Genomic DNA, 26,183 nt, shown 5'->3' on the forward strand with positions numbered 1-26,183 from the left:
GGTGGAGGAGGAGAGGGGAGGAGGAGGCGCAGGGTAAAAGGCAGACGTAGGGAAAGAGATGGGTGAGAGCACAGAGATTAGGGTGGGTAATCCTTTCAGGTCTAAAAGCTGAGCTTTTAAAAATTTGGGTTAATACGTCAAAACCTTTGTTTTGTCCTCGTGGTCCATGTATTGTGTTGGAGGGTTAGTGTGAGTGTTTGTGTGCTGGGGGGAAATGCAGTCATGACGCGAAACGACCGAGGCTCCTAACTGCATCCACTCAAGTAAAGACCAACCACTAAATATCCTCTAACTTTGTCCTCCTCTAATGTGTTCAAGTCAGTCTAATGTGATTTATAGTATTCAGCAACAGTGGACTTTGTGTCACTGTCTTTCTCTTGGTGACTGAATTTATCATCTCTTCATCTTTTGTTTCCCTTCAGTCTCTGAATATCCATCTCTCACTCAAGCATGCAAACGCAATGCAATTAGTTGTTCTGAGGGGAGAAAAAAAACTGGCCTACATCTTTAATTGACCTGAGAAAGCCTAGTACAGCAGCATGTAGAGCATATAATATAGTGGATAAGCAAACAGCACACGCCTGACCTGAATTGCAAAATGCAATGAGCTCGCTCAAGCTCATTTATGACAATAAGAACTTTGACCTAAGCCATTACTGTATGTTTCCCTAAATAATATATTTTGTAAAACTACTATATTTGTTTAAATGTAAGGGGAAGAATGCTCAAAGCATTCTGATATAAATGGCTCTTTATTAGCTTTGATTTTTCTCATTGATTGTCCAGATCAGATTTCAGGGTTCTGTCTTAGGACCGATACTTTTCACATTATACATGCTTCCTTTAGGCAATATTATTAGGAAGCATTGTATTAACTTCCATTGTTATGCAGATGACACACAATTGTATTTATCTATGAAGCCAGATGAAACTGATCAGTTAGCTAGACTGCAAGATTGTCTTAAGGACATTAAAACCTGGATGACTTTTAACTTCCTACTGCTAAATTCAGACAAAACTGAAGTCATTGTATTTGGCCCCAAACATCTTAGAAACTCGCTTTCAAAGCAAATAGTTACTCTGGATGGCATCACATTGGCCTCCAGTACTACTGTGAGGAATCTTGGAGTTATTTTTGACCAGGACATGTCCTTTAACTCACACATAAAGCAAGTCTGTAGGACTTCCTTTTTTCACCTGCGTAATATTGTAAAAATCAGGAACATTCTGTCTCAGAGTGATGCAGAAAAATTAGTTCATGCTTTTGTTACTTCCAGGCTTGACTATTGCAATTCCTTATTATCGGGTTGTCCAAATAGCTCTCTCAAACATCTACAGTTGATCCAAAACGCTGCTGCGAGAGTACTGACAGGAGTTAGCAAAAGAGATCATATTTCCCCTATACTTGCTTCTCTTCACTGGCTTCCTGTTAAATCCAGAATAGAATTTAAAATCCTTCTTCTGACATATAAAGCTCTTAATAACCAATCTCCATCATATCTTAAAGATCTGATAGTACCTTATTATCCTAGTAGAACTCTTCGCTCTCAAACTGCAGGCTTACTTGTTGTTCCTAGAATTTCTAAAAGTAGAATGGGAGGCAGAGCCTTCAGTTATCAGGCACCTCTCCTGTGGAACCTGCTCCCAGTTTGGGTTCGGGAGGCAGACACCCTCTCTATTTTTAAGACCAGGCTTAAAGCGTTCCTTTTTGACAAATCTTATAGTTGGGGCTGACTGGGTGACCCACAGAGGTTCGGCTTGTGTCTTCATTGTACAGCTGACCCCCTCTTGGACGTCCCTTCGTTCTGCCCCTAGTCATGCTGCTATAGGCCTAGGCTGCTGGGGGACTTTTCTTGACGCACTGAGCCCTTCTCTATCTACCTTTACATTTAATATGTATACCGTTATTGCAGTACATTCACTCTGTTTCCCCCTGTGCTATTTCTCCGAGTGTCCCTGGTCCCAGAGCTGGATGCTTCAGATCTGCGGTCGATGTTCCACCAGCTGGTCCAGTCTCCACCATGTCCACTGTGGGATGCTGCTACTGACCTTCCACCAGCCCTCTGCTTCCAATTCCCTTTTTCCACGAGTCAACTCTGCATCGCCTTCAATATACTGTTATGCTAACTTACATACTGTTTGAATTTTACTGCTAGCTATATATGGAGTATGTTTAATGTCAGAGCCGTACATCATAAGAGTAAACTATGAGTCAGTTTTCAATGTTAGCTTATACTTTGTCTGTGTCACATATCCTGTCATGCATGTATTCAAATGTGTGTTGTGTTTTCCTTGCTTTCTCACCCCTCCCTCTTCTCCCATCCCTCCCCCTTGCCCTCTTCTGTCCTTCTCAACCCGCCCGGCCAGCAGGCAGATGGGTCCCCCCTATTTAGAGCCGGGTTCTGCTCGAGGTTTCTTCCCTGTTAAAAGGGTGTTTTTCCTTGCCACTGTCGCCTTTGGGCTTGCTCTGGGGGTCAGGCATATGGGTTCTGTAAAGCGTCTTGAGACGATTTGACTGTAATTGACGCTATATAAATAAAATTGAATTGAATTGAATTGAATTTCCACCATTCTACATTTTCAGAAGTCTGTTATGAGTTGATAAAGTCGAGATACTGTTAATGAAATGGAATGGAATGAAAAGGAGTGTGAAATCATGTCTAACATTTTAATTCTGTCCAAAGAAGCAAAATCAAATGCCAGAATAGTTTCTCTCTTAGTTATTTTCTATCCTAAACAAAGTATAATTGTGCCATATTCAAGCTCTATTCTATAAAGGCACATTTCCGTCAGTGGAAAGTGCAGTGGATTTTGTAAGTTTCCTCCTGTTGTCTGCGTCACTGATTTTGTATTTGACTCTGTGTGATTGTTTGTCACATTGGCTTAAACTAACCCTGATACCACATATTGGTTTGTAGAGATTAAACATTGTATTTAATAAAAAAAAAAAAAAAAAAAAAAAAGCAAAGGCAAACATAAAGGATTATGTTGATATTTGATTCACTCTTGTAGGAAATTATGTCTCTGACAGGTGTGTTTATTTGCTACGGAGAACCGACAATGTCAGAATGCAGCACATATCTAATCGCCAAGATAAACACGAGGAAAACATTTCAAAAGAAAACATAAAGGTCACAAACTTTTCAGCAAAACTTTGGCTGTGATGAGCAGGAAGAGGCAGCTCTGACCTGTTGTACAGGAGGATGTCAGGCGTCCAGATCTGGTCTGAAGGGAATCGAAGGTTCTGGACTCCAGGGTATTTTTCTGGATTCCAGCTCAAGTAGATGTCTGTCCAGTACTGAGAAAAAAAACAAACATTTTCAAACTTTGAGATGATGCAACTCTGCAAAACCTACAACTTGCAAAAGCTATAATCTAAGTGAACCTTCCCAATCAAATGACAAGCAACTGATTCTAGTATCATTACAGTTTTCAAAAATTACATGGTAATGCTAAGCTTATCTAGGAGGGAAAGACGGGCATTTCGTGAAGGTTTCTAAGCAGGAAGATCTTACCAAATGCCTTCAAAAATGTAGCAGTCCATCATCATTTTCAAAAGTTACATTCAAAGGGAGATAGCTGCTGTTTATGGGGCTTTCATTTGAAGCCTGAATAAAAAGACCTTTAAATGGCAACACTCTTGGATAAAGCCAGTGCTGGCTCTTCTCTTTGCTTCTATAACTCATCTATTTATTTAAAACTACGCAGACTTGCTAAAGTATCAGTTGAGTACCGAGCAAACAGTGTCGCTTTTGAAAAAAACTTTTAACTGATGCACATACTAATTTGCCTGCAGGCTATAAATCTGTCTGTGTCTTTTACCCTTTGCTATTAAGTCCGTTAACAGTCAAGTTGACGGCTTCTTAAATATGCAGCACTCTTCCTCCTTCTTTTCCCTCCTGTCCTCCTTTCACTTTCTGCCTGACAAACTGCCTGAACTAAAATCTTGAGGATGCTGATGCCAGCACACAAAAATGCTGTCTCTCGTATTTTAAAGGTTTTTCTTGACATTATTGGACAGTTGCATTAGAGCTAGATAAGATAGGATGGGAATGATAAGCAGAAAGCAGGAGTTGAATTGAGGGCTCAGCGACTGATGGCATTTATTCCCATTTATTGTGCAACTGCACCGCCATTAGATTACCATGCTTTCATTCCTTCTCAGTCACGCATACCTGTGTGGTCAAGGTCCACTATTGACTGTATTAAAATATGCATTTTAAAAAGTGCCAGGATTCATGAGCGAGCTGGATGCACAGTAACATTTTGATGTCTAAAAAATGTATCTAAACTGTGAGCAAGTTTAAAGAATGAATTCCAAAATAAATAGTGTCTCTGGATGTGCTCAGTTAAAATTCAATCTCATCAGCATGCAACTTAATGTTGTGGCACTCGTAATTTGTCACAGCCTTTCACAGATAATTGTGTAATAAACTTCTAAATATAATGAAAGCACATTAAATCGGTGATAATGTGCCCTTCTAAGACTTTGACTCACCAGCTGCAGCCAGGCGTTGGTCATCAGCACTTGGTTCTTCTCATCCTGAGGACAAAAAAAGAAGAAAAGGAAAATAGTTTTATTTTTCTTTTGCCAAAGAGAAAACAACAAAGCCAATTTGTATTTAACAAAGTGGAAAAGGTCTTGGTCATCAGCAAGTCAGTGTAGTTGTTTAACATATCCAGAGACGAACACAGTTACACACAGTGAACTGGTGTGTTCTGGTGGTGTACTGCAGTTATTTGTGTTTCTGAACCATTTTGTCATTAGTTTTTAGCTTGTTTTTGTTCTGTGTGACTTGTCTAACCAAATTCCCATTAGCTATGTTGAAATGACAATAAAGTGTAGACAATTAAATATCGCAATTAAAGAAATATTACGGTCTCCATTCAGATTTAGTGGTATTTGAACTTGTGCACAAAAAAAAAAAATGATGGAAACACACTTAATGAGAAATAAGTGATCATTACTTAATATAAATAATCCCTGTGTTTCATTACAAATATACCATTGTCCACACTACTAATCAAAGCCTGTGTCTTTACCAAATCATGAGCTTTTGGGAAATGATGTTGCTCATATTCCAGCTACTGGATGAAATTAGCATTTCTGCAAGCTTCAGACTTTCTGCTCCCAGTGCAGAGAAAAAGTGTGTGAATTCTTTGATTAAAAGAAGAGGAGAGGAGCATTGGATGGGATCAAAGAAGTGACCCCTTTTTCAAACACAGTGTATCTATACGTACTTTCTCTGTGTCTCTTTTTTTGTACTCGGGAACATATTGCAAAATAATGTCCTTCCTGGAGGCACCCAGATGATCGAGCAAAAGTCACAGCTGAAAATAATGACTGGAAATGTGTGTCTCTTCAGAGATTTTTAAATCCCCCAGTGGTTTGTGTGTGTGTGTCAGCAATTCAATGATTCAATGAAACGATGAAAACAGAATTGTGGGTCATGTAAAATACATATCTTGGAAATGTGAACCCCGCTGACCTATTCAAGGTCAAAACGACACAATGTCTGCAGCGTTCTGTGTATGGTTAACACATACATAATATACAGACTGACTGAATCCTCTAAATCTAGCAGAAATATAATATTTTATGGTCCATTAATATCCTGTTTAAAGGCCAGGCTTGTAACTCTTGGACCGTATATTACAGTAATGGTCATATATTTGGCTTTGGTGTGGATGTTCATGTCATGTGTGTCACTGGTGTATGTGATAGAAATGCAGTTCTGACAGGCTCTATTTAGACATTAAGGTAAACCCATAACATAAAATGACCCAGAAGGTGGGCCTTTTTTTCTGGAGTAAATGGTTTATTTTGCTGGAAAAGCTACATTCAAACCTCAAATGTACCCATATGAAGGTCAAGTCAGGCAAGTCTGGGACATTTTAGACCTGATGCTCAGTGTACACAGTAAATCAATTCCTGCTGTATTTAAAGTTCCAGTTAAGAGCTTGCCGTGCTGTAATGACAGAGCCCAGTGAAGCAAACCAAGGTCTTTAAGACAATCAACTAAGCCTTTGCGGCAGGATTTCTCCCTCGAGTGTTGTGATAGTGATAGCATTTGAGGCTCCCATCACTCAAGTTGAAAAACTGGAGAGCCTGGTCAATTTCTTTATTAAAAAGTGTCTGCGACTGCCAAGATCTCTAAATGGCATCTATTTGTGTAACAAAGGAACTCTGGGACTGACTTTCTCAGGAATGACTGAAGAAATTATGTCTAGAGGCTTTCAGCAGATAAAAGCTCTACTTAAGTCTGTCAACATTGTTGGGTAGGTTCAACATGGACAACAGGGTCCAGGCACAGGTTCATTGGACAACAATATGGTGACTTATGTCAAAGCAGTGTCTCATTAAAAAAAGAGACAGCTGACATGGAAGAAAAATATTGATTTAAAACAGAAAAATCAGCTAAGCTACTGCTATAGGATAAAGAAATGAATAAGTTTAGCTTCCTTGTGAGAAATCTGACCCAGTAATGAATCTGTTGTGTCAATGTTGGTGACAAATGGGGTGAAACACAGCTTGTCATCTACCACCTGGAAGAACTACCATACAAACAGACCAGCCAGAAATGCAATAGAACATGCAAAGTTCAGCTCAAAATTGGAATGTGTTTGTTAACCTTGACAAATAGTTATTATTCAAAGCAGAAATAGCAACCACTCAAACCGGATTTAGTCTTATAGTCCAGTACTCTGAAGAGCACAGAAATTGCTGAACTTAATGTGTCCCGAGAAGATGGGGTTTGTGAAACATGTGACTGGAAGCAACTAAAATAAGGTGCTAAACAATCTTTGTGGAAAGAGCAAATATGGCGAGTGGTTTTGGTTTTGTGACTACATTGCTGAAAAGGTTGTTAGTCGGAGGTCAAACACAACTCCAAATCTCAGAGACAGCCAGCCAAACAGCCAGTGGCGGTGAAGAGAAGCTGTGTTGCACGTGTTCAAGATCTGTAATGTCCATGCTTTCCAATCATTGTTTATGTGCGTGGTCGTGCAAGGCATTTTGGTAGAATCGTGGAGCATATGAAGAGTTAGGGTGTCATGTTGCATAAAGTTAATCTGGAAAAAATTCAGGTCTAAGTTACTTTGTGCAAATATGAGGCATCCACAGAGTAGGAGTGTGAAAGTAAAAGTTTTCTATCTAAAATGAAGGCAGACTGCGTAGCTGCACAGTTTATTTCTCGCTTCCAATCTTTTCAGAAACACATTTCGATGAACTCTGTCTGCAATACAAGAGTGCATTTCCAAACAGGGAGCAGACAGCCCATGAGTGAAACATTCATCCAATCAGGTGCGAAGTGTATACACAGTTGTAGAGTGTAACCTGTTCTGGTTTCAAGTTGGAGAGCAGCTGTCAGTCATCAGTCATGACACTGACTAGTCATACGTCCATCAAACATCCAAAGCCTGGAAGAGGTGAAACCTTTTGCATCTGAAAATGTTCCTGTGAAAATGTGCCGTCATTTCTATGTGCTTGAATTGGATTGATTGCAACTAAAGATAAAGTAAAACCGGTAATGCAGTTTCCTTTGTATAAAATCCCGGAAACACGAATGAGGCTTTGTATTTATCTCTGTAATATGCAGACTATGTCCTCAGTTGCTCTACATCTTTTGTTGTGTGCAATCACAATGAATAATCTGCTCACACCTCTTTCTAAACACTGTTTCACTGTAAATATTTTTGTGAACAGATGTCTGCCTCTTACAGCATGTCTGTGTATTCCGGTGAGTCTCTGTATACACAAAATTACCCAGAGACAGCTTGCATCCGACCTAGAAACAAGCAAGTGCCTGTCAGTCAACACAGTTTACTCTAAATCTGATGAATAAATCAGCTGAATGGGCACCAGGGTTCTTGTGAACAATAAACTTGCAGTGTGCTAGCACACCTCTGGGTCTCAGCACATCAATTTCTGTTACACATCCAAATCAATCCCAAATACCCAATAGCTTTTTTTTATTTTGTTGATGAAAAATGTCATTACCTGCTAATCTTGAGCAGCAAATTAGTCTCGATGGTCTGGGGGAAAAATGGTTGAGATGGGCTGAAAGAAGTGTAATTTTAACTGAAGCTCATCAGCATTGCTGCTGTTCTCCACTAACCGTTAGATTCGTCCACTGCAGGAATCTAGTTTATCCTTTATAAGCATCTAAACTGCAGGCTCGACTGAATCTGCAGATAGGCTTTAGTGTCTTGCTCAAAGACTCACAGTAAAATTCTTTCTTTTTAATTGCAACCATACTTTCACAGCCATGCAAAGGGATGTACAAACATCCTCCTCATTCAGTGTAATGACCAAAAAATACAAAGTTTGCAAATTACAACTGCAGGAGCCCGAGAGAATCAGAGCAAAACATGCATCTCTCCTTCATTCTCAGACAGATGAGATAACAACAACTACCAGGAACACAGACAAACAATCCAAAAACTACTCCTCTGTGAAAAACATGAAGCCCATGTGGTTAGAACACACACTCACACACTGCTGTGCGACAAATGAGGGCAGACAACTGGCTGGTTTAAAACTCAGAGCTTTTCCCACGCTAACACAACCCTAAAAGGTCTCCTCTCAGTGGACAAGCTGCCCGACAAATGTCCACACAGCCTGTATAGTGTCTTTGAGGTTTTCAATACTCTCTGGAGGTTAATGAATAGCCCTCTGCTACTCTGAGGCAATTTCTTACAATTTGAAAGGTTATTAAAATCAGTAGACCTGGAGTGATTTCTGGGTTGCTGGAGGAAGGAATAATAATTTTCATAAATAACAGAGAATGTGTCAGGTGTATCAACCTCCCATAAACACAAAAACACTATCAGGACAGCAGCTTTTGTTGAGAGTTTGACATCTCTTATCTACAGTCGAGACAACTTGGAAAAATATGCATGAGGGAAGTAAATAAGCTCCCACAGCAGCTGCTCCTGCGAAGCAAAACACTTAACCCCAAACTGCCTCAGAGGAGCTGTAAGGAGACATGCATGAGAAAAATCCAGACTCGTACAGAAACGATGAAACATTAAAGAGGAAGGAGTCAAAGTTTTAATTAAGGTAAGGTTGCAGACAATGACACAAAGTATTTATTACAGTCTGTGTCCCAGTGCAGTGTTTATGTAATAGAAGTCAAACAGCAGAAGTGCACTACTTGTGGCACCGTTTAACACAGTATCATGAGAACGAACGTGCTGCAGGAGGCACTCTGTGACTCTGAAACTCTGGATATTAAAGCGACTCAGGTTTAAATTAAACAATCATATTCAAAGAATTACTCTAAAATGTAATTGTGCTGTTTAGTAAGTATAAAATGATGATTTCATTTTTTGTTATTACATCTTTTAGGCCTAACTACATGTTTTTTTCTTTAAAATAGTTGCAAAAATCTTCAAAATCCCAATCACATGGGCTGATTTAATTATTGCAATATGAAATAATTTTCCATATCAAAACTTGTTAAAATACAGATGTTTTGTATGGATATAATTTACAATTCATCATTGTTTTTTGTTTGTTTTCTGTCAATGGAATATAATTTAACATGGCATTGTTTTGTGATTTCATGGTTCCTTTTCTGGAATTTCACAAAACATTAAGAATCTCAAATTGTTTAAAAATTCAAAAATTTTAAACAACATTCATTTTATTTGCAATGCACATAGTGTTAACTTCATTTCTTGCCACCCTTTTGTCATTCTACACTGCCCCAACCTGTCATCGTGCCACACACAGAATGAAAACAGATGCAGCTTCCTCACCACGTCTATGATCTGCAGCAGTGTGAGGCCGAGCTCCACCAGAATGGCAGCAGAGTCATTGACCACAGGTCGCTCTAATCGATTGTAGTTAGCCAGCAGCTCCTTGTACAGCCTCCTCTGGTGCTCTCCTTGCAAGGATCCTGGAGGAAAGAAGAGGGAAAAAAATCTGGTTTATGGATAATTATAAAGAAGCGTTTTCTGTTGCATTTAAAATATGTTTGAAACAAACCACCAACATTTGAGTGTGGAGGTTAAATAGTCCTGTAAAGCAGGTATGGAGGTCCTTGAGGTTATTTTGTCACACAAAAGCACCAGCACATCCGTCAGAGTCGATAGTAAACCCCTGCAGGCACTACTTTCTGAAGGTCACTCCTTGATTTACAGATTGTGTTTGGAGGGGTTTTTTTGCATTTTAAAACCATAAATCTGTGGCTGGATTAATGATGCTCCACAGAAGGCATTTTTTAAAAACACCTTCACTTTTTTGGCTTCACTTTCCTTGGAACAAATTCTTGTGTACTGAGGCTGAATTCTAATCCAGAAAGTAGTTTTAATGGCCTCCCTAACCTTTTACCCTTCCTGTGCTGGCAGCAGCCTGCAGCCGGATTAGAATTCACCTGGTACAGTTTCAAACACGCTGCCACATCCTGTACCTGAACGTTCGCTCTGCTGAAACTGTGCCAAGATGTTCCCGGTTCCTACGCTTATTTCTGTAAACTTAACGTTGAACAGCATATAAGAAGAAGGTCTGTAGGTGTTGAATCGAAGGTTTTGATGAATAATGAATAAATAAGCACGTGCTGACACCTGCATATGCATCTGCTGACTGTAACACGCACAGTTTAAAGGTAGGACTGTGAGTCGGTGGAGTCTTAAGGTGATTAGGATGATGTGCTTGTTGGCTCGACTCATCACCATTATTGATTCTCTCCAGCTCACTTTCAGTACACATTTAGCACCGTTTCAGCCAAAAATAAAGACACATACATAAACAACCATCTCTCACTCTCACACACACATATTCATACCACATTCTTAATGACCTTGAAGCCACAGATCTGACTATAGTTAGTTTAAAAAAAAAACAGTGTTCAAAGATACAAACATAATCTGTCTTTACAAATCTCCTGTTTCTTTCACATGCCTGTTGATTTGGTGGTTAGTAAACTTTGCTTCATAAACAGTAGACAGCTTATTAGTATACTGATTTAGAGGGGATTAGGCAAAGAAAATCTAATATCATGTTAAGTATTGTCTGTCAGTTGTAAAACACAAAGGCAGAAAATAGATTAATGCGGCTGAAGTGGAAACTGCAGCTTATGTCACTTGATGGCCTGTGATAGAAACCTGCATGTAAAAATGATTAACTCTCAGTTACATATTTAAATCGAGATGGAAGGAATGTTAAAATATGGCAGTTATTAATCATCACTGCTGTTCTGCGTGCTACGGTCATTTTATCTGTGTCAGAAACATCATAGCACAGCAAAGTACAGCCAAACAAGTAAGGGAAATGAGCTCTGAATTATAAAGCAGCATTTAAATGCTTATTTTTTTCACAATAACAGCTTGTTGTCACTCACTCACTTTCTTCACTAATTAGTAGTGCCTTTCTCGCCAAGATTATCAGAGTGATGCACACATAATACATCACTGCTAAGCTAAGTTTTGCATGAGAACAGATGGCGCAACTGATTATAGCGGGAAGCTTAGTTTTCAAACTTAACAAGTTAGAGCATGGTGATGACTTTACACTGAAACTTCCAATCAAATCTACTGAGGAAATAGGCTGCTAGGTTGCACTATGTTCACACTGCAGGTAAAAGTCAGATTTTAGCTTCATAAGTGACATTGCTTTGTGTCCAAAAACCTTAAAATGTCCAGCCATATGTGAGTGGATCTGTGTGATGACATGATATGTACATGGGGTGGTTGGATTCTATGTGGCATCATTCTAATGGGCTTATGCGTGACCATCACAGGTGTTTCAGTTTCTGCATTGAATTTGTGCACATAAACGTCAGTAGTGCTTTTTGATATTGGCTACAACGGCAAACACAGCCGTAATAGAGCCTAGCAATGTGAATATATTATGTATATGTAACTGTGCATACTCTCCTTGTAGGCTAAGATTAAGATAGAGAATTAGAAAAGCTGTCTTCTCAGATAAATAACCCTTTTGTTGCAGAATCAAAAGGTTTAGAGAGGGCTTCATGGGTCAGCAGGTTTATGAAATCTGAAACTGTGGCAACTACTGAAGGTGGTCAGCTGCATACATACACAACATGATACACACAGCTCAGCAGGTGAACACACGCAGATAAAATATATATATATATATACAGATATATATACAGATATAGTTACTAACGGGGCTGCACAGTGGGATCGGTGGTTAGCACTGTCAGCTTACAGCTAGAAGATCCCTGGTTCGCAGCCTGGCCTGGGCTCTTTCTGCATGGCGTTTGCATGTTCTCCCTGTACACGTGTGGGTTTTCTCCGGGTTCTCCGGCTTCCCCCCACAGTCCAAAAACATGCTGAGGTTAATTGGTCATCCTAAATTGCCCGTAGGTGTGAATGTGATTACTTGTCTCTATGTGTAGCCCTGTGATAGACTGGCAGCCTGTCCAGGGTGTCCCTTGCCTTCGCCATAAGTCCGTTGGGACAGACTCCAATTCATTCCAGTTCAATTTTATTTATATTGAATTGAATTACAGGTCAACTTGTCTCACGATGCTTTACAGCACTGGTTCTCAACCCTGTTCCTCAGGACCCCATGTCCTGCATGTTTTAGATGCTTCCCTGCTCCAACACACCTGATTCAAATGATCAGCTCGTCATCAAGCCTCTGCAGAAGCCTGATAACGAGCTGATTATTTGAGTCAGGTGTGTTGGAGCAGGAAAGCATCTAAAACATGCAGGACATGGGGTCCTGAGGAACAGGGTTGAGAACCAGTGCCTTTCCAGAACCCATATGCCTCCGGCCCCTCCCCAACCCTAATGAGAATTATGCGATGCATAGATAATGGATGGATTGCTGCTAACAGCCAAACAAAAAAAACCAACAATATCACTCATTATATACTGTGCATACACAAACTATCACTGATAAGCAGATACAAGATACAAAATGTAAGCAGCAGTTCACCTTCATGCAAACAGTACAATGATTCACTCAAATAAACATTCAGCAGACAATGCACTGAAATCGTGTAAGCCGAAGTGCAAACCAAAGAAATGCATAACATTAGAGACAAACATGAAGGACAAGCAAGAAATAAGAGGAGAGGATTGCAGACACATGCTTGTAAAGCTGTGAAGAGCAGCATTGTGCCTTTGGCCTCGCATGGTGCTGATTGGCCCATTAAGGCTGTAATGAGGAGAGTTATAGCAGGACCGAGCCTGAGGTCGGAGACGGAGGCGCTACAAGAAGATGCTCAGCAAAGCAAAATCCCTCAAACTGCTGCTATGGAGCCACACAGACTCTGATTAATTCATCAGACCTCATCCACCAGCACCAATTACCTTCTGTGGAAGCTGGATTCAAACAGATTCACACCTACAGGCATAGATACAGATGCATTTATGCACAATATTGTTTTTCTGCCTTTCTGTCAGTAAACACGATAGAATGGACGACAAGGCAACTGTTCTAAAGTCTGTTTTTCTTACGAGTTTTACAAAGACAAAAATACAATTTCCATAAATAAACAGAACAACAGAGCCATAAATCTGCTCACATATGTACACTAAAATTTCCATAGGCATGTGCACAAAAGTTTAAATACTGCTTCACCTACAGCTGCTATCCTTCTTCCAACCTCCCTCCTGTGTCATTCTTGTGTTCTGTTACTGTGAAATGTGAGCTGAAGGCCAAACGAACAGAACTAAACTAATAAAATCAGTGAAGAAGAATTGAAAGCTCAGTCTCTGTTGTTGCTCGACTCAAAAAAAAAACATGTTAAATAATCAAATAAATAAAACGACGGTGCCAACTTTAATTCTCAAACAAACTATGTGCAGAGTACACTGGGGATGAAGGGATATATCTGTGTTTTTGTGGGTTTTTTTGTTTTTTTGTTTGTTTTTTAATCATCTCATTAATGAGCTGATATGTGAAGCTGGCATGAAGACATGATTTTTTGAACACAGCAAGAGGTGTCATCAGAAAACTCCAGCAGTGAAACGAGAGAGGGAGGCGGAGGGAGCAGGGGGAATGAAAGATTTGTCGTTTGTTCAGCACCTTCACCGTTTATCGCCCTGTACTCCACCGTTGTCCTTTTATTTAAAGAGCATAATGGAAAACAGGCAGGAGAGGTGTTCCTCAGAGCAGCAATGAAAGAAATGTCAATCTAAAAAGTCTGATTCATTCTCATGTTATCTTTTAGTCAAGCATTTTCTTTCAGACAGATAAAGGATGTGCGTGTCATCATTGCTATTGCTGTCTTGCATAATACATTTGTGTATGTGAGCTTGTACAACTGTGGTTGTGGTCACCAAATACAACTTCATGCAGGCTTGTCAACTGACACTGTTGCTAAATATTTTTGGAAAATTGTTTTTAATACCTTTATATCCCATTCACTTTACTGGTACAATGCTTAACTGGCCAGAAAACAGAGGATCATGGCTGGTTTGATTTCTCTCTCTCATCCCACAGCTGTTACTAAATCCAGAGCCAGAAAATTTTGAGGAGTACATGATGCTCAAATGACATTGTGAATGATGTGGTACATGCCTCGCTCATAGAGTTATTTGTCCAGCAAAATGTGTAATAAATGTTCTTCTTGCTGGCAAAACATGAGAGGTCAGAAGAGATATTTAACTTTACCAAAGAATAATTTTTTTTATGGAAACAAGTCACCTTTGTGTCTCCTTAGGGAAGTGCAAGGACAAGTAAGGTCACCAGTAAAAATTCAAAAATGTGTAACTGAATTTAAAGTCTACTTTGCAGAAATACACGATGACAAATGAACCTGAAATGACAGTTCGCCCAAGATGTAGTCAAAGTCAAATAGGATTAGTCTTAACTGGGAACTAGAATGAGTCTTCTCATGGAGTTGCAGAGTTGGGTCCGTGAAAAAGTTCTGATGAAGTTTTGTTGTGCTAATGGAGGTGAAGAATGAGTGATTCAGATCCTGGTCCTGTATCGATCTAAAGATCTCATCCACTCAAGCGTTTCCTTTTGTTTCTTCAAATTTATTTAAACTCAAGGAGGATTTTGGTCTAAACGTCAAAAAATGAAAATGTTTGAAAGAAAATATGGGTTTTTTAATGCTGGTTTGCCTGGTTCAGGTCACTGATATATCCAGGCTGCTGTCTCTTAACTACCAAAGATTAAAGACACCAGTTGTTTTGTAAAACAGAACATCTCAAATCATCTGCTTCCGCAACTTGAGGGGACCTTGAAAGAAATAAAATAATAATAAAACCAATGTATTTAAGATTTGACAAAGGGAACTGCATCACAAACTTTATTCTTAAAGCCCCTATAGAGTAGCTGGTTTGACCTTTACTTACAAAGACAACATATGACTATGATTAGCCTTACTTACCTGGTAAAGAGAGGAAAATGGCTTTTATAACAAAACTACATTTGTGAGTGTTGGCTAAACTCAGGCATGGTAATGATAAACAACAAACATGTGCTAGTCCTCCATCATTCTACCACCATGTGGGTCATTACAGGAAATGTCAGGCTGTGTCCACATCAAGTCTGCAAGAAGGTTAATGATAGGTGGACTTATCCAACTTATTGATCATCAGCAAAACAGTACAACAGAGGACGTGCCAATTATTCATAAATCTCAATATGTTAAGGTCAAACCATTTAAAATCATTATCATTGGAAGTAGGTCAGGAAACAATCCTCTATGTCTGGGGATCAAAACTCAGTCAAAATGTTCCTAAATGTCTCTGCTGGCAGTGTGTCCTTGTGATGAAATGGCTCCTTCATGAAGGTCACAAATGTATTTTACACATACAGCCCCATAGTCCAAATCCACACACTGCTAAATGCAAATTATTGCAGATGACAGCACAACGGCACAGTTTTCAGTCATTCTGACCAAGATAAACGATAACTAATGGTTCATGTGACTAATAGCATAACCTTGAAAGAAAAAGATCTATTCATATTTATAGCAAAGTTTGGGTGATTTACACAAACATAAACATTTAACATATATAAACATTAAAAAATACTATAACAATAGCACATGAGAGAACGTTGGGTTAGTAGAAGAAGCCATATTTGGATAATCAACCACGACAACTTGTTCTTTCTACACTGTGCACAGCTGACAAGGCGACCTTAACACCCACCCACCAGCAAACACACATATGTAGTTACAGAGTGGACATCAGGGGGACTTTGACTTTTCCCAGTGGGCTGCTGTACAAATTGGGAACATGAAAGAAATGGATGACTGTGTTGTGGTGATCATCAAGCAGGCTGCAGCCCACTGTGGCACGAACCTTCTCTGCTAATTGTGTTCAGTCCAGTCCTGTGGTTTCAACCACCTGCTTAACCTGTGAAGTGTCGGTGTCTTTATCACCGTTTAAACACAGAGGCATCCAGGAAGGGACTGCTGCTGACTTTACATCGGTGACATGTTTGAAAAAATGTGTTTTTCATTCAGAAATGTCCAAATGCTTCAAATTATTGTGCATCTGTGTAACAGACAACAGAAAGGAGGAGCAGATCGGTGTCGGACACTCATGCACAGACTTGCCAGAGTTACTGCCCACCAGGAAATATCTCATTAAAGATAAGTAAGGAAATAAGTTTTGTCCTTTAAACTTCATGAGAACCCAGTGCTTAAAAAACAGTCAGTAGAATCATGTCACAGGTCATTAAAAGTCCCATTAAATCCTGTTTTTGCATTTTCACAGATAGGACATGTTGCCCTACTGTCAGCTGGCACACACAGTCACATTCTCTGTTACTTTTCTTTGTCTTCCTCTGTCCTTAATTCGTCTTTAGACAAACATTTAACAGAACGAGGTGGTTCATGTTTTAGACACTGACTCTGAGGACATCATCAAAAGTTAATGCATTTCAACTATTCATAAGGACTCTGTTAAGGCCAAGCCGTGTGTTTCCTTGACATCAGTATTCATTGGGAGAATATTGGATATGAGCACTATCTTACAGGTTATTGTCAAAGGAAATGAAAAATGTGAGACAGACACATACAGATGTAAATTCAGTCTGCATATCCTCATATGCTTCATGTAGTCTGTGGTGGCGAGGCAACCTGTCCAGTAATGTGTCACCCAGCCTCTCAATCAATCTGAGAAGCTCCAGCTCCAGAGGGTAAAACTTTAGAGCAGTTCTGAAGACATAAATAATGATGTGGGTGTTTGAGGAATGAGACTCACTGATTTGAATCGAAAGGAATACTTTAAGACACCATCATGACAGAAATTAATCGAGACAACAACGGCTACTTCTGACTTAGAATGAGGCAACTACAGCCATGGGACTGCGAGAATAAAAAATAAAGGACACTTTTTAGAAACTTCTCTAGTGTGTGCAAAGCAAAAGAAGTAAATTTGAGGCACATTTGAGCTTTATTCAAATGTGACAAAGAGAAGACTCCTCCTGCAATTGAACATACTGTTGACCGCATTTGTTAAAAACAAACTATACAAGAAGTTATCCAGTTACCCCCTCCTTTTATTAGTTTCAAGCCAACCAACTCAAGACCAGCTTTTTATAATCAACGTTTAAGCCAAAGAGATCAACCTCAGCCCCCTGAGAAAAACAGTGAGGCATGCTTTAAAAGCTCTCCCCCCAAAAAAGCCTTTCAGTAGACCTTGAGTTATGTTTTTGCCAGGTTGCAAAGAGTATATGCTTGTACAGCAGGGTGGCCCAAAGGATAAATGAAATTATCGCTCACCTTGAATTATTAAGCAGTAACCTGAATGCACAAACTTCTTAACCTTAACATACTAATGCATGTTTCACACCTACAGTCATCATCTGTGTAATGCAACTCTTTATTCACTGTTAAGTTGACTTAAGAATACAACGCTATTAACTGTGAGATAATGCACTAATTAATGGATGAGAAATGGTCATTGTTGCCGAGAGATAAAATCATCTACTCATATATTCATAAATAAACATTGCAGGGAGATTAAGTGGAGTTTTAAATATCCTGTGTAAACCTAAAAAGGGAAAATGACAAGTACATTATCCCCATCCTTCCTCCTCAAGCTTTCCGTCTTTCATCTCAGTTTTCCACCTCTTCTTCCTCCTTTACCCCCTACTGTGCTGTTCTCCTGTATATTCATCATTCTTCTGTATCCTGACTGCACCTCTCTTCCTCTCTAGGTGCCTTTATCCCTTTACAAGCCTCTCGAAGTCTTGTGATATATTCTAGTCCTCCTTTTCAGTCCCCCATCCTCCGCTTGTCTTGTACATATTTGTTTCAGCTTTCAGCATTTTGGTTATATCATATGTAAATATGTCATATTTACAATGAATGAGGACATTCTAGAGCTGATTACGTTGTATAGAAACAAGCAAAAAAAAAAAGCTTCAAAAGTGTTCTAATAATTAGTGTCAACCGTGATTTAGCATCACGTGCAAAGATATCTGAAGCCACTTACGGTAGAGGGCGAGGGAGGCCAAATAAACAGGTAGAAGGTGACCAGTGCAAAATGATCTGTTCCCGCTGAGGCCAAAAATAGGTTTGGTTGGGGCTGCATCTAAACACATTATTATTCCCTATTTCTGTCACACACTCACCCATTAACATATACTGAGAAATTCAGCTTTGCGAATCCATCCCATTTGAATATTTTTTACTGGGTCAATGTGTTCAGATGAGGCTTCCAAACACACTCATCAGACATCAGGCTATCCATGCACAGACGGCCTGAGGGACTCATTTCCCCTCACACACACACACACACCTCATAGCCATACACCCAAACTAGAAAAACAGGAAAGCTATTTTAGGCAGAGCACTAAATGACCACCTCTTACATCAGGGTGTTTAGTGCCCCTGATGTGCCCAACTAAACCCATCCAGGCTGAGCCGCTTTCCAACACACACATCCAGGATGCAGTGAAACGATCATGGCTTTGTTCCTCAAAGCCACTCTCTTTCTGCCATGGTAATCTGCCATACTTATGTAGATTGGGTAATCTATTATAATATAAAACAGGATTTTAGCATTCTTTTGCTGTGGGGAATTCTATAAATTATGTCAACAAATGCCTAATATAGACATTGACCTGAATGACATAGCTGACTGGAAATTACTGGAATGATTAGTTGGTTGACAATGTATCAGAGCAGTTTTGATGTTGAATATGAATCTGAAGGTTTACATTTCTTCTAGCCTGTCTTAAAACCAGACATGCATATTCCCTCATAATAGAGTTATTTCTTGCTCTAATCATAACTGTTTGTACCACCCATGGAGAGATATTACTGCAAAATGCCTTATTAGGTTAAATCACATCTGCATGGCACTTCAGCAGTCTAAGATCAAATCAAGCAGTTATTATCAAAAGACTTTTAAGAAAGGAATTCTTTCTCTGAAACCCTCCTTACTATTTCATGAGGTAAAAGGTGTTTTACAGGTTTTCGTTTGACTGACAGCTGCCTTTTCTTGCAATAGCTACAGTGGTTGCTGCTTAACTGCAGGTTTCAAAACACTCCTGCAGAGTGATGCAATGATTGCTTTGTCCATTTTTTTTTTTTTTTTTTTTTACAGCTAACTGGCTTCACCAACTGTTGTTCACAACAGTGATCCTGCTGACAGACAGACTCAGACGGGGTTAATATGGCCTCTGTGGTGTTGCTCTGTAGTTTGGTCTCTGAAGTTCTAAATAACGAAACATGAATTCTGATGAAGAAACAACAAAAGCACTACAGAGCTGTCGTGGCAAAAGGGTTAGAGAGATTAGAAATGAAAGAACGTTACATCATTTCACTTCAGTTTAGCTCAACTAAAACACATAAAAAGCAGATAAAACACTAATATAAAACCACATGAAAGTGAAACAAATGTCTTAAAGCAACCTTTTTACAAATAACATTCGTACTGAAATTGTCATAAAAAGCCACATCTGTTATCTGGTTTGGAACATAAAGTACTCTCATCTGAAAATGCTCTGGGAAAGAGAGACCGGAGTTATGAACCTGGGAGGAGACAACACAAAGAAAGCTCTGACAGACCGCTGCTCCCTGAGGTCTGAAGAGTCAACACCATGTCCAATGCTACATATCTAGAAGCTTTTTGATCCGAATATCTTGTGTTAGTGTATGTGTGAGTGTGTATGTGAGAAACAGATGGAGAAAAATAAATAACATGCATGCACACATCAAATGGTGTTCCAGAGGCCAAACTCCCACATTTGCTGAATATAATTTAAACCTTGCAGATGGTATAATACATGAAAAAAGAATGAAGAGCTCTGGTCAAGTCTTTATGATTGTTTACAAATATGATTGACATGAAAACTTGAACAGTTTGACTTTTTTTTTTAAAGAATGAGAAAACAAGACAAAACTGATGCCTTGACTTCATTTGGTCCTTTCACAGGAATTCACATTTACAGCAACTTTGGACACACTAAGGCGCATCATATGCTAACACTGCTGAAATTTCACTTGCCAGAATGTCACAATCGGTCATTTTTCTTGCAGATATCAAGCCTCTAACATGCTTGATACTAAATGCTAGCGCTGTGACAGCGGATAACCTCACATTACGCAGCCAATGAGTCCCTGGGAAACGTGTATTCTGACACTTCTTCAAGCTCGCAAATGTCCACCCACCTTAACAGAGGCCATCTATCTCTCCTTTAGATTATGGCCAACCTTGAAAAGCCCAATGTGAAGAAATAATGGAATCCAGACACTATAATGTCTGACGGGCTGCAGCAAACAGTCTTCAGATAGCTGTTGTGTATGCATGTCTGTGTGTTATTTATGCTTATAGGAAGTAAGTGTCCTCCAAAAGACGAGACACTAAAGAGGATACTTACTCTTAGGTAAGTATCCTCTTTACTCTGGCTCTCCTGTTATTGTTTCTTTCATAGCCGACACACAGCTCTGCCTCTGACACTAACCAAGTGTGCATTGATTTAAATTAAGGTCACATCAACATTGGCAATAGTCTAGCACCTCATTATATCACTATCAATCTTTTGGCAGTGCAGTAAGTCAGTCAGGGGAAGCCGGCGGTGAAGCATCCAGATGTTCAGCAGCTTTAAACCAACATCTCAACCCGGGCGGCTGGGCTATTAACTAATCCGTTTCAAAATACAGATGGAGAGACGGAGGGGAGATGAGAGTCAGTTGAGTTGAGTAGGAGGCACCCAAAAAAACAGGGAAGCTGGAATTAGAGAAGAAGAAAAAAGAATTGGAACAAGATGGAGGTAAAGAGAGGAAATCCAGGGCATCAAGGATCCCTTAAAAGCTTGGAATATTCTGCATCCCATAATGTTGTACAAGTTTCTGATCATGTCTATTTTCAACACCAAAGCAAAGCTGCAGACAGATGTTTTTCTTGAGATTGTATGTAGTTGGACTTGGCAAGTGATCCCAGTGTTGTGACTTGACTTTTAAACTGAGCGTGTTAGTTTTTAGTTTGTTCATTTTAGCACTTTGAGCCAGCCAGTTCAAGACACGTGTCAACAATTTTGATGGAAGAAGTCCTGAATATTTTGTTTTTCTGCCCTTTTTCATAAAACAGTTATTTATAGTCTCACAGCTTGCACTTTTTATATCCATGATATGTTGCTATATCTTCAATACAGTCCCAGATGGCAATAAAAAAAATAAAAGTTATAAAAATGACTTAAATCATGGTCTTTGAAACCTGCTGGCACTAAAACTGAGAGAGAGGGAAAGGCAGGGTGACTTTGACAAGAGGTAAGGTATAAAATCAGTAATGATGGTAAAAGTGAAGACAGAAGGCGAGGGTGAAACAAGGACAGACAAGGGACAGTAAAGGAGACTATGGGGACAAAAATAATACAGAAAAAAATCTATTTAATATAAGAGATTTCCTCTGTCTACACTGAGACTGAAAGCAGCTGTTTCCAAAGTGCATGCACACATGCTCATTATCATTTCATGTGTGGGATGTTCAAATCAACTGACCAGCCATTGACTCATCCATTAACACATCATTTCCACCATCATGTGACTGGCTGCAGTGGTGAGCAGGGATCAGAGTCTATGGTGTTGTGTGTTAATGGGGTTTTGCATGGATGGAATCATATAGGAGAGATTTATAATCTATGGACGAGTGCTGAGAGTCCTAAAACCAGTGGAATTTTAATCCTAATCCAAGGGCTAAGACCTTTGCTGTGGTACAACACTGATTGCATGACCACCACATCTCAAACATGTTAAGAGCACAACCTACTGTGCTTCACAGTCCGAGAGCTAAAAAAGCACAAAGAGAGGCTTATGTTTCATCATAATGTTAGAGTTTTAAAACTGTCATAGTCAGTATATTAGTTTCAAGCATCCATATAATGTTTTACACTCTTAAACGTCAAAATTAAATCTAAGACTTAGAGCTAGATAGAGGTGCAATAAGGGGAGGGTCATCAGTTAGCCTTTCAAAAATGATTAGCTAATACAATGTACCATTAGAACACAGGAGTGTTGGTTGCTGGAAATGCGCCTCTGTACCCCTATGGAGATATATGAAAAATCAGCCGTTTCCAGCTAGAATAGTCATTTACCACATTAACAACATCCGGACTGTATTTCTGATTCATTTAAAGTTATCTTCATTGAAAAAGAATTCTTTTTTTTCAAAAATAAGGACATCGAGAGAAGAGTGGGAAGTTTTGTTGACTATGAAAAAAAACAAGAAGACAGCAAACTGTGAAACATTTCCAGAGAGAAAGAGGCTGATACAAGAGAGAAAGAAGAAGATCTGTGGCCTTTCACTGAAATCAGCAGATACTGTTGCAACATCTGTGCCAGACAACTTCACTCTCGTTCTTGGAATAAGGGTCAGAAAAAGGGGATATGTTATTGTACTTTTCATGGGTACACTTCAAACCAGTGCTATTATTTTGTTTTAAATTTGACCAAGCTATTACAACTTGTCGATGTGTAACAGTGAGTAGTTTGAGTGCAGCTGAAGGTGAGCAGGTGTGCTCAAACTGCAAGTGAGTGGTGGAGTGAAAGTATAGATCTGCACATACTAAAGGTAGGTGTTAAATGTAACTATTCAAAGCATAAAGGGCTTATTTTCATGGATAAAAAAAACTTGTAAATACGGAACTTTGATGAACAAAGATGAGTTTTTCTGGCACTGAATCAATGCCAGCAGAGAAACTTTAAGTCACTGAGGTGGAAATTCAGTCCCACTTGCAACTGCAGATGTTGAGAATTTGGTGGATCAAAGCCACCCTGTCATTTGTCTGCCACTTGTGTCTGGCTGGCATGTCGTTGCAAAATCATGCTTCAGTTTCAAAGAAACTAACATGGCCTATTTCTCCTGTTTAGGCTATTTTCTTGTGTTTCCCTTGACAGACTAAAGCTGCTTATCAATGGCACAGTGAATGTGCACACACTAGGCTTACAAGCGGCTAGCTGCATCTTTAATCCCCACGACCAAAGTCTCATGAGCTTCTATCCTGCTTCCAAACAGTCAAATGTGACACATACTAAATCATGAGGAGATCTACGAAGGTGCTGCTGGAAAAAACAGACTGTACTATGGGGTAGTCTGTGGTAGACGTTTTGCAGTTTTATCTATCTATCTATCTATCTATCTATCTATCTATCTATCTATCTATCTATCTATCTATCTATCTATTTAGTAATTCATTTAGAAACATTTGCTCTCGCCTTGTTGACGTATTTTTTGTGAATTGGTCAATTGTCTGAGCGATAGAAGTAAGACAGTAAACCTAAATCACATGACATGTGTAGCTTTGCATGTGTCTTTAAAGTGTCTTTGATAGTAGACAGGACACATACTGAACCATGTCCCACTATAAGGTAGCAACACTGTCCAGGAAAGACGGCTGAGGTCTCCTGTCATTGATTTCCATCCTCTTTATATCTCTATTTAAGCTTTGTTTCAGTCCTTAACACTCATCCCCATCACCCATCTCCTTCACTAGAAGATGTCCTCTGACTTGATTAGCATGTAGAGGTGGAGGCAGTGGAAGGTGGCAGGCTAGACTGTGGATACGGTAAAACACACACACACACACACACACACACACACACACACACACACACACACACACACACACACTGAAGTAAAAGGTTTGAATGCAAAGCTTCAGCAAAGCAACTGTTTCAGAAACTGGTAAGTAAACAACCCAGATGTTACAGATGCTGCTGCTGCTGCTGATGATGATGATGGGATGGAGCTTAGGAGAGAATTATAGTCATGCATGCACATCTCATTGCACTCGAATAAGCAAACATTAATGTGTGTATCAGGCACACACACACATAAATGCATGCAGATGTGAACTGTGTTTAAAAATAACTCTTTCAGAGGTAAATTACCTTTTTACACACATAAATACAAATGCATGCAGGTCCAGACTGCTGAGAAATGCCATACACATGCAAGGTGAAGAAGTATTTTTAACTAATCACACAGGACTTAAAAGATTCAACCATTTTTCTGACACTTTGTGAGCCTCACGAGTTAAAATTGAAAATATCAGAGTTGAATCTCCCAACATGAAATATAAAGGCAGTTTCTTTTTCTGTTACCCTGATGTGAATAAAACAAAACAGGGTAAATTCCTCACAATTCAATTTAGAGTTTGAGTTTTCCATCAGCATAATAGTTTATTTTTTAAGGAAGTTCCCTAAAATCAGAAAAATGCTTCCTCTTTAATAAAAAGCTCAGTAGTCCATTTAGGAACACAAAACTCACTCACATAAAAATCACTCACTCATAAACAAAAACTATGCTGTATGAATATTAGTTGTTTGTCAGTCCACATTCCTACTTTTCATTTATCTACACTCACTGAAGATACTACAGGAAAAGAAAACTACCTTTGAAGAGGAAGGCTGTCCAGATATAAAATCCAACCGAACACGCTTCCCAAAACTTGTGGCAGCGCATCCTGGCACAGCTGCTGCCCGGCACCGGGCTCTCAGTGTCAGCTACACGGGGACTCTGTTGGCCGGTGGAATGAACATCAGGCTGGAGAGACACGAAGAGCGACTGTGAGATGAAAAAGGCTGACAGACAAGTGAGCGTGGAGTTCAGATTGGCGCGTTCACGGAGCGCCGCGCTGCTCGGGGATGCGCCTCCCAGCTGGAGTTAAATATGGCGGCATAACTTCACAGGTAACCAGGCGGTGATAACAGCCACAGTAAAGTTCCTCTAATAGCTTCTATAATTGAATGAGCCACACGCTAGAGAGTCGTGACATAGCAGGTTATATCGTATTTTTAATTCGAATCTGATTACGTGAAATTGCCTAAAGACAAGATTACATCTGGTTTAATTCTTCAGTCCTGAAATTTTTCATGTTTTTGCAGCATCTATTTAAATTCTGCTTACTTGATAAACTCAGTCAATTGTAGGAGTTTCGGTATAAATCAGCTGGATCTCTCTTCCCACCTCTCATCCAAGAAGCTTATGCAGTTCTAACTGACTGATGGGGAGTCAAAGATAAACATTTACTGGCCACTTTATTAGGTTCACCTTGCTAGTAAAAGATTGGACCCCCTTTGCTTTCAGAACTGTCTTAATTCTTCATGGCATACTTTCAACAATGTGTTGGAATTATTTCTCAGAGGTTTTGGTCCATATTGACATGATAGCATCATACAGTTGCTGTAGATTTGTCAGCTGCACATCCATGACGCAAATCTCCCATTCCACTACATCCCAAAGGTTCTATTAGATTGTGATCTGGTGAATGGAGGCCACTGGAGTACAGTGAACCCATTGTCATGTTCAAGAAACCAGTTTGAGATGATTTAAGCTTTGTGACGTGGAGCATTATCCTGCTGGAAGTAGCCATCAGAAGATGGTACACATGGTTAGCAACAATACTCAGGTAGACTGTGGTGTTTAACGATGTTCAGTTGGTACCAAGGGGCCCGAAATGTACCAAGAAACTCTCACATCAGCAAGGCATTATTGTCCACACAACTGCCCCTCACTGGATATTTTCTCTTTTTCAGACCATTCTCTGTAAACTCTAGAGATGATTGTTTGTGAAAATCCGAGTAGATCAGCAATTTCTGAAATACTGAGACCATCTCTTCTGACCCCAACAACCATGCTACTTTCAAAGTCACTTTTATGCTTTTCTTCCCCATTCTGATGCTTGGTTTAAGCTTCATCAAGTTGTCTTGACCACATCTACATGCTGAAATGCATTGAGTTGCGGCCACGTGATTGACTCATTAATGACTCCCATGCCTCCATGTGTGGAT

At 39.6% G+C, this 26,183-nt stretch overlaps 1 protein-coding gene across 1 annotated transcript in view; it reads right to left on the reverse strand.

The window, feature by feature from the left end:
- LOC110969972 (neuronal acetylcholine receptor subunit alpha-7-like) overlaps positions 1-25,033 on the reverse strand; it is a 40,896-nt gene extending 15,863 nt beyond the window's left edge. The window contains exons 1-4 of the mRNA XM_051954641.1: positions 24,786-25,033; positions 9,763-9,902; positions 4,499-4,543; positions 3,189-3,298 (exon numbers count right to left, since the gene is read on the reverse strand). Of these exons, the coding sequence (XP_051810601.1) occupies positions 3,189-3,298; positions 4,499-4,543; positions 9,763-9,902; positions 24,786-24,855 (365 nt within the window). The 5' untranslated portion in view covers positions 24,856-25,033. The remainder of the gene's footprint in view (positions 1-3,188; positions 3,299-4,498; positions 4,544-9,762; positions 9,903-24,785) is intronic.
- Between the last annotated feature and the right edge of the window lie 1,150 nt (positions 25,034-26,183).

This window comes from Acanthochromis polyacanthus, chromosome 10, assembly GCF_021347895.1.
Source record: "Acanthochromis polyacanthus isolate Apoly-LR-REF ecotype Palm Island chromosome 10, KAUST_Apoly_ChrSc, whole genome shotgun sequence".
In the NCBI taxonomy this organism is placed as follows: Eukaryota; Metazoa; Chordata; class Actinopteri; family Pomacentridae; genus Acanthochromis; species Acanthochromis polyacanthus.